General features: G+C 56.2%; 1 protein-coding gene across 1 annotated transcript; it reads left to right on the forward strand.

Moving 5' to 3' along the window:
* Positions 1-27: 27 nt before the first annotated feature.
* On the forward strand, positions 28-5430 carry ZNF408 (zinc finger protein 408). Its single transcript, XM_027831866.3, has 4 exons — positions 28-521; positions 1305-1366; positions 2111-2427; positions 3392-5430. Exons 1-4 carry the CDS (start codon positions 168-170, stop codon positions 5350-5352), a joined length of 2694 nt encoding a protein of 897 aa, XP_027687667.2. The 5' UTR covers positions 28-167; the 3' UTR covers positions 5353-5430.
* Positions 5431-5571: the final 141 nt, after the last annotated feature.

Genomic DNA, 5571 nt, shown 5'->3' on the forward strand with positions numbered 1-5571 from the left:
CCGCTGGCTCCGCGGATGGTTCCACCCCCAACGGGGCAGCCGGGAGCGGGGACCCTGTTCTCGGCTCCGGCCGCTCCCGACCGGAACCGGGTCGGCGCGCGCCTCTGCCGTGCGGCGGCAGGATCCGGCCGGGGGTCGCGGGGCCGGAGCCTCCGCCCCGGGCCGGCATGGAGCCGAGCCAGCTGGCCGGGAGAGCGGGGGCTGCGAGCGAGCGCCCGGCGGGAGCGTGCGCCGGGGCCTGCGCCCCCCGTGTAACGCCGCCGCTCCCCTGTCTCCCCGCAGGCCGTGAGCAGCGCCCCGTCCGCGGCCACCCGGGGCGGATCCGAGACCCGCCCGCGCAGCCGGGCGCGTCCTGCGGAGCCCTGCGGAGCCTCCCTCCGGGACTGGCCCTGGGGCCCTCCCTCGCCCAGGAACCGGGCATGGGCGTCTGGTGCGTGGGGAGAGCCCTGCCGCCGGGAGCGCTCCTCGGGCCCCGGCCGGAGGAGGAGCTGGGCTGTGCGGCAGAGAGAGCGCCCTCGGAGGTACGGTTGGGCCGGGGGGGCCTGACAAGCAAACCCCGGAGCAGCTCCAGCTCGCGGGCAAGCCAGTAGCACCCAGCTGAGTGGGGGCGGGCAGGACTCCCTGTGCACCACAGAGGCTTATCATGAAAGAAGGGGAAGGGGGAGAGACTAAGGTCCCAGCCAGGTGCAAAGCCTGGCGCTGCCGTGCTCGAGAACCCAGGTGTCCAGCTCTGTACCGTCTGCTGAAGCTCTTTGTTCTCTACTGCCCAGTGCCTGGCTCCCATGTGCGGCACTTGCCTCGGCATTTCCAGTGTGGCAGGGGAAGTCTGCAAGCACCCAACACTAGGTATCAGGTCTCACTTTTATTTGGGTCCTGATTGTCTGCCCATCACTCTGGGATCTGAGTGCCTGAGTCACTATAGGTTTCAGAGTGGTAGCCGTGTTAGTCTGTATCAGCAGGAAGAATGAAGGGTACTTGTGGTACCTTAGAGACTAGCAAATTTATTTGAGCATAAGCTTTCGTGGGCTAAAGCCCACTTCATCAGATGCATGCAGTAGAAAATACAGTAGGAAGATAGACAGATAGATAGATATACAGAGAAGGTGAAAAAATGGGGGTTGCTAAACCAACTCTTAACAAGACCAATCAATTAAGATGGGCTATTAGCAGGAGAAAAAAAAACTTTTGTAGTGATGATCAGGATGGAGACTGGTTACAGGAAGTGCCAGGTACATCAGCCAGCTCCCAATTAAGGGGCAGACACTGAACTTGTACGTCTGTTCTGAATTCATTTTGTTTTTCAGGCAATTCAGTCTGGCTGCTGCAGTGATGAATCCATTTGTGAGAGGAGCCCCAGCTGGAGGAGGTGAGTAGCTGTATATGAAACAACATGGGGGTTTCCTTTGGGACATACTGTAAGTGTAAAGAGAGAATCTATAGCCACTGTAACACTGTGGGGTGGTCTCACTAGGCAGTGTCAGGCTTGGCCAATACATGGATGGCAGACTTCCAAGAAATAGCCCAGGTGCTTCGGAATAGGGTGTCGATCACTCATCATGGGGTATTTTTCAGTTATTGATTCTGTGCCCTAGTTGAACGTTGAGTTACTGGAAGGTGCCGTCTTCCATGTTCTACCCCACAGTTGGCTGCATTTCAGGGGTGGGTGAAATACTCCCTGGCTGTATAAGGGTTTCTTTGGGATGAAAAATGCTGTGTAAATGTGATCTCACTCTTTCCTTTTGTATGTAAGGGGAATGACGGATTCTTGGCTCTCTGTGTGGAGAGAGTTTGTTTCTGTAGGAGGGCCTCCAAGTGACCTATCTGGAAAGTTTAAAGTGACAGAGAGACCTGGGATAGTGAAGAGTGTTTTAAGGTGTCAGAGAGAGCTTTATTCTGGAGCTAGTTTGTAGCTACACGCAGCCCAAGAATTCAGAACGTGTTCTTATCAAGACATCAGGGGCCTCTTGTAGCCAGTTAAAGGGCTTATTTCCTAGGAGCACTCTTCTCAGTTGACTAAAGTTTGATCCTTCAGAGCTTGGAGCTCCCACTGAAGGCAATAAGATCTCCATGTACCCCGGTGGGTGCTGACATTGAGCTTGGTGTCTTGCAGATTGGTGAAGCGAGGCCGGGGGGAGGATGAGGCAAACGTGGCTTTGGTGTGGATCAGCGGAAGGCTCCACATCCGAGTGCGGCGTCCTATCGCTGCAGGCACTGAGTTGCTGTACTGGCCTACAGAGGCCCAAGCTGGTCCTGCCCAAGTGGAGGGGAGAATGCTGCAGAGTGCATCGGAGGGGATAGCTGTTTCTGATGAGAAGAAGCCAAAGGGGCAGCTGGCAGTGGCAGCTGTGACAGAGACAGCAACTCCAGAGGCTGTGGTGCAAAGGGAAGGAGCCTCCCCATGCGGGAATGCATCAGAACCCTTTGCAGGTACGTTCCTTTCACAGGACATGCAAACCTTGTTTTCCTCTTATGAAAAGGCCATGACTACAGTGCTGTTAAGCAGAGATCACTATGTGATTCTGGGGACCCGATAACCAGCATGTCTTCACAGCTTGGGGCATTGGTGCAGTTCCAGAATAAGGCAGGCTCTAGGGATTGCGAACCCCTGGGGGAGTGAATTTGGAGGGGCCTATAAATTCAATAAGAGATTCCTCCCACACCATTGTTGTAGGGATTGAGTTCCCTTCCCTTGGGAATGGGGAAGTAATGCTGCCTTGCCTTCCCCGCTCTTTCAGAAGAGGAGGGTGTAGTATGGTATGGGGAGGAGGATACTGTGTGGTGTGCTTGGAAAGAGGAAGACTCTGCCTTGGTTGTGGGATATTTAGCCTATCTCCATAGTGAGCATTATGGAGGTGTAATGGGGAGTTGCCTGTTTTGTTGCTGGTCAAATGCCCAGGTGGGCTGCTGTCCCTGAACTGGCTGTAACTACATACCACGCAGAAGTGACTCCTCATGGCTCTAATCACAGCTGTATTCTCCTCCTCCTGCTCTGAATATCCCCCTGGGTTGGTGTTTGTATAGAACTATCCATTTTTGAGGAGTCCTGAAGACATACTAGCAGCTGGGGCTCTGGCCCTGTGCAGTCCCCCGGGCCCTGTGACTGACACCCTGACCCTACGTCACTTCAGGAAGTAGCAATGCAGAATGGAGAATGTTGCAGTTCCTAGCCTTACCAGCCATGGCACAGCTCCCCAAAGTCCTGCCTGGATGTGTTGAGGTTGAAATTCCTCCCCTGTTTGGAGAGAGGCATCAAGGAGCCAGATGCTTGATGTTCCTTGGTAGGGTGGAGTGTCTGTCTCTGAGTTCCTCCATTTTCTCTGTTCCGGACAACACAAGCCTGTTGTCCTCCAATAGCCAGTGTTGATTTTCCCCCTGTTGTGTGTCTGTGCAGGGGATCCTGATAACTCCAAGGTGATGGAGAATGAAACTAGAGCCGAAGGCAGGAGGCAGCCAGCCAAACGTTCCCACAGGCTGCAAGACAACAGCAGGAAGGAGGAGGAAAGCATGACCCCTAGACATGAGTTTGGGGAAGCCAAGGTGCAGAGGAAAGAGACCCAGCACCATGAGAGCACCTCAGCAGCTAAGGCTAACAACAGATGCAAAGAGGACTCAGTCAAGGAGATGGACCCCCAACCCAAAGCCAAGAGAGCAGATGGGGAGCCAAAAGAGGCATGTTGTGGGAAGCTCCATCTGCCGTTGTCTCCCCCAAACGGGGTTCGACTCAGCCCTCGCTTAGCTGGGAAGCCGCGCAAGGTGCATGCACTGACGGGCCAGTGCCTGCAGGCGCACAATGCTAGGATGTCTGGGCAGGAGGCCAAGAGGCCAAGCACTTCCGAGGGAGGTGGTGCAGAGACGTGCAAGAAAGTAGGGCAAGTTTCCAAAAACCATTCCAAACTGGAGCCCCTGGAGCAAAGGAAGAAGGGCCTATCTGATGATCCTGATGAGCCAGACAAGTACCCAGAGGTGGAGGTCAGTATTGCACTGGAGGAGGAGTCTTCTGGGAGCCTGGGTGTATCTCAGCAAAAGTCCCTGCCACACGGAGATGAAGCTGGCGAGCGCAGGTATCGCTGTGGGGAATGTGGCAAGGCCTTCCTCCAGCTCTGCCACCTCAAGAAACACAGGTTCACCCACACTGGCTACAAGCCTTTCCTGTGCACTGAATGTGGCAAGAGCTACAGCTCTGAGGAGAGCTTCAAGGCCCATGTGCTCTTCCATCGGGGTGTGCGCCCCTTCCAGTGCAAGCAGTGCGACAAGGCCTATGGCACCAAGCGGGACCTAAGGGAGCACGAGGTGCTGCACACGGGCGAGCGGCCCTTTGCCTGCGAGGAGTGCGGCAAAACATTCGCCCGCCGGCCCTCCCTCCGCATCCACAGGAAGATCCACCTCATGAAGGAGCTCAACCTAGCCAACCCCAAGGTATGCAAATGTGCCATCTGTGAGCGTTACCTGGCCAACCCTGGCTCCTTGCGCAACCACATGCGCCTGCACACTGGGGAGAAACCCTACATCTGCCCCTACTGTGGCAAGGACTTCCGGCAGCAGGGCAACCTGCGCGGCCACCTGCGGCTCCACACCGGTGAGAAGCCCTACAAGTGTCGTTTCTGTGGGGACGCCTTCCCCCAGCTGCCGGAGCTGCGGCGGCACCTCATCTCCCACACTGGGGAGGCCCACCTGTGCACGGTATGTGGCAAGGCGCTGAAGGACCCCCACACGCTGCGGGCCCATGAGCGCCTCCATACCGGCGAGCGCCCTTTCAAGTGCGAGCAGTGTGGCAAAGCCTACACGCTGGCCACCAAGCTGCGCCGGCACCAGAAATCCCACCTGGAGGACATGCCTTACAAGTGCGATGTCTGTGGCATGGGCTACACCCTCCTGCAGAGCCTCAAGCGCCACAAGGTCACCCACAAGGGGGCAAGAGACTCCATTAAGCTGGTGGAGGCTGCGGTCTTGCTGGGCATGGACGTGCCAAAGGCTGCAAGGAAGAGGGTCAAGAGGAAGGTCCCTCAGGATGGGGGTACTGAGGAGCCTACGGTGCTCATGGTGCAGTCAGTGGAGATGCCAGCACCAATAAAAGAGGCAGAGCTTATGATAACTGCTAACGGGCATTACATTGCCACTTACCAGCCCCCAGGCAGCCCCCCTGAGCCCGGGGCGCGCAGGATGCTGGGCAGCGCGTCCCCTGCTGAGCATCTGGAAATGAACAATGACATCATTGAGATCACTATCTCTGAGCACGAGCACAAATGCATCATCATGCAGGACGAAGGCTCCCCCAGTGACGTGGTCATCATCCAGGAGGGCGTGGGTTTTGGTGCTGTAGCAGAGGTGGTGGAGGTAGAGACGGGGACCTGACACCCAGCCTCTTCCCAACCCGTGCCTGACCTGTTTGACTTCTCTACATCTATACAGAATATAAAATCTATTTTCTAACTTTTGTGTGTGTTGTGTCTATGTTGCTGGGAGACCAGGCCCTACCAAGCAGGATGAGTGGCCAGCAGTGCTTCGCACCTGTTTGTGGTCAGGAGGGCATGACATAAGACCTGGTCTACACTAGGAAATTAGGTTGGTGTA

Source organism: Chelonia mydas, chromosome 6 (genome assembly GCF_015237465.2).
Source record: "Chelonia mydas isolate rCheMyd1 chromosome 6, rCheMyd1.pri.v2, whole genome shotgun sequence".
In the NCBI taxonomy this organism is placed as follows: domain Eukaryota; kingdom Metazoa; phylum Chordata; order Testudines; family Cheloniidae; genus Chelonia; species Chelonia mydas.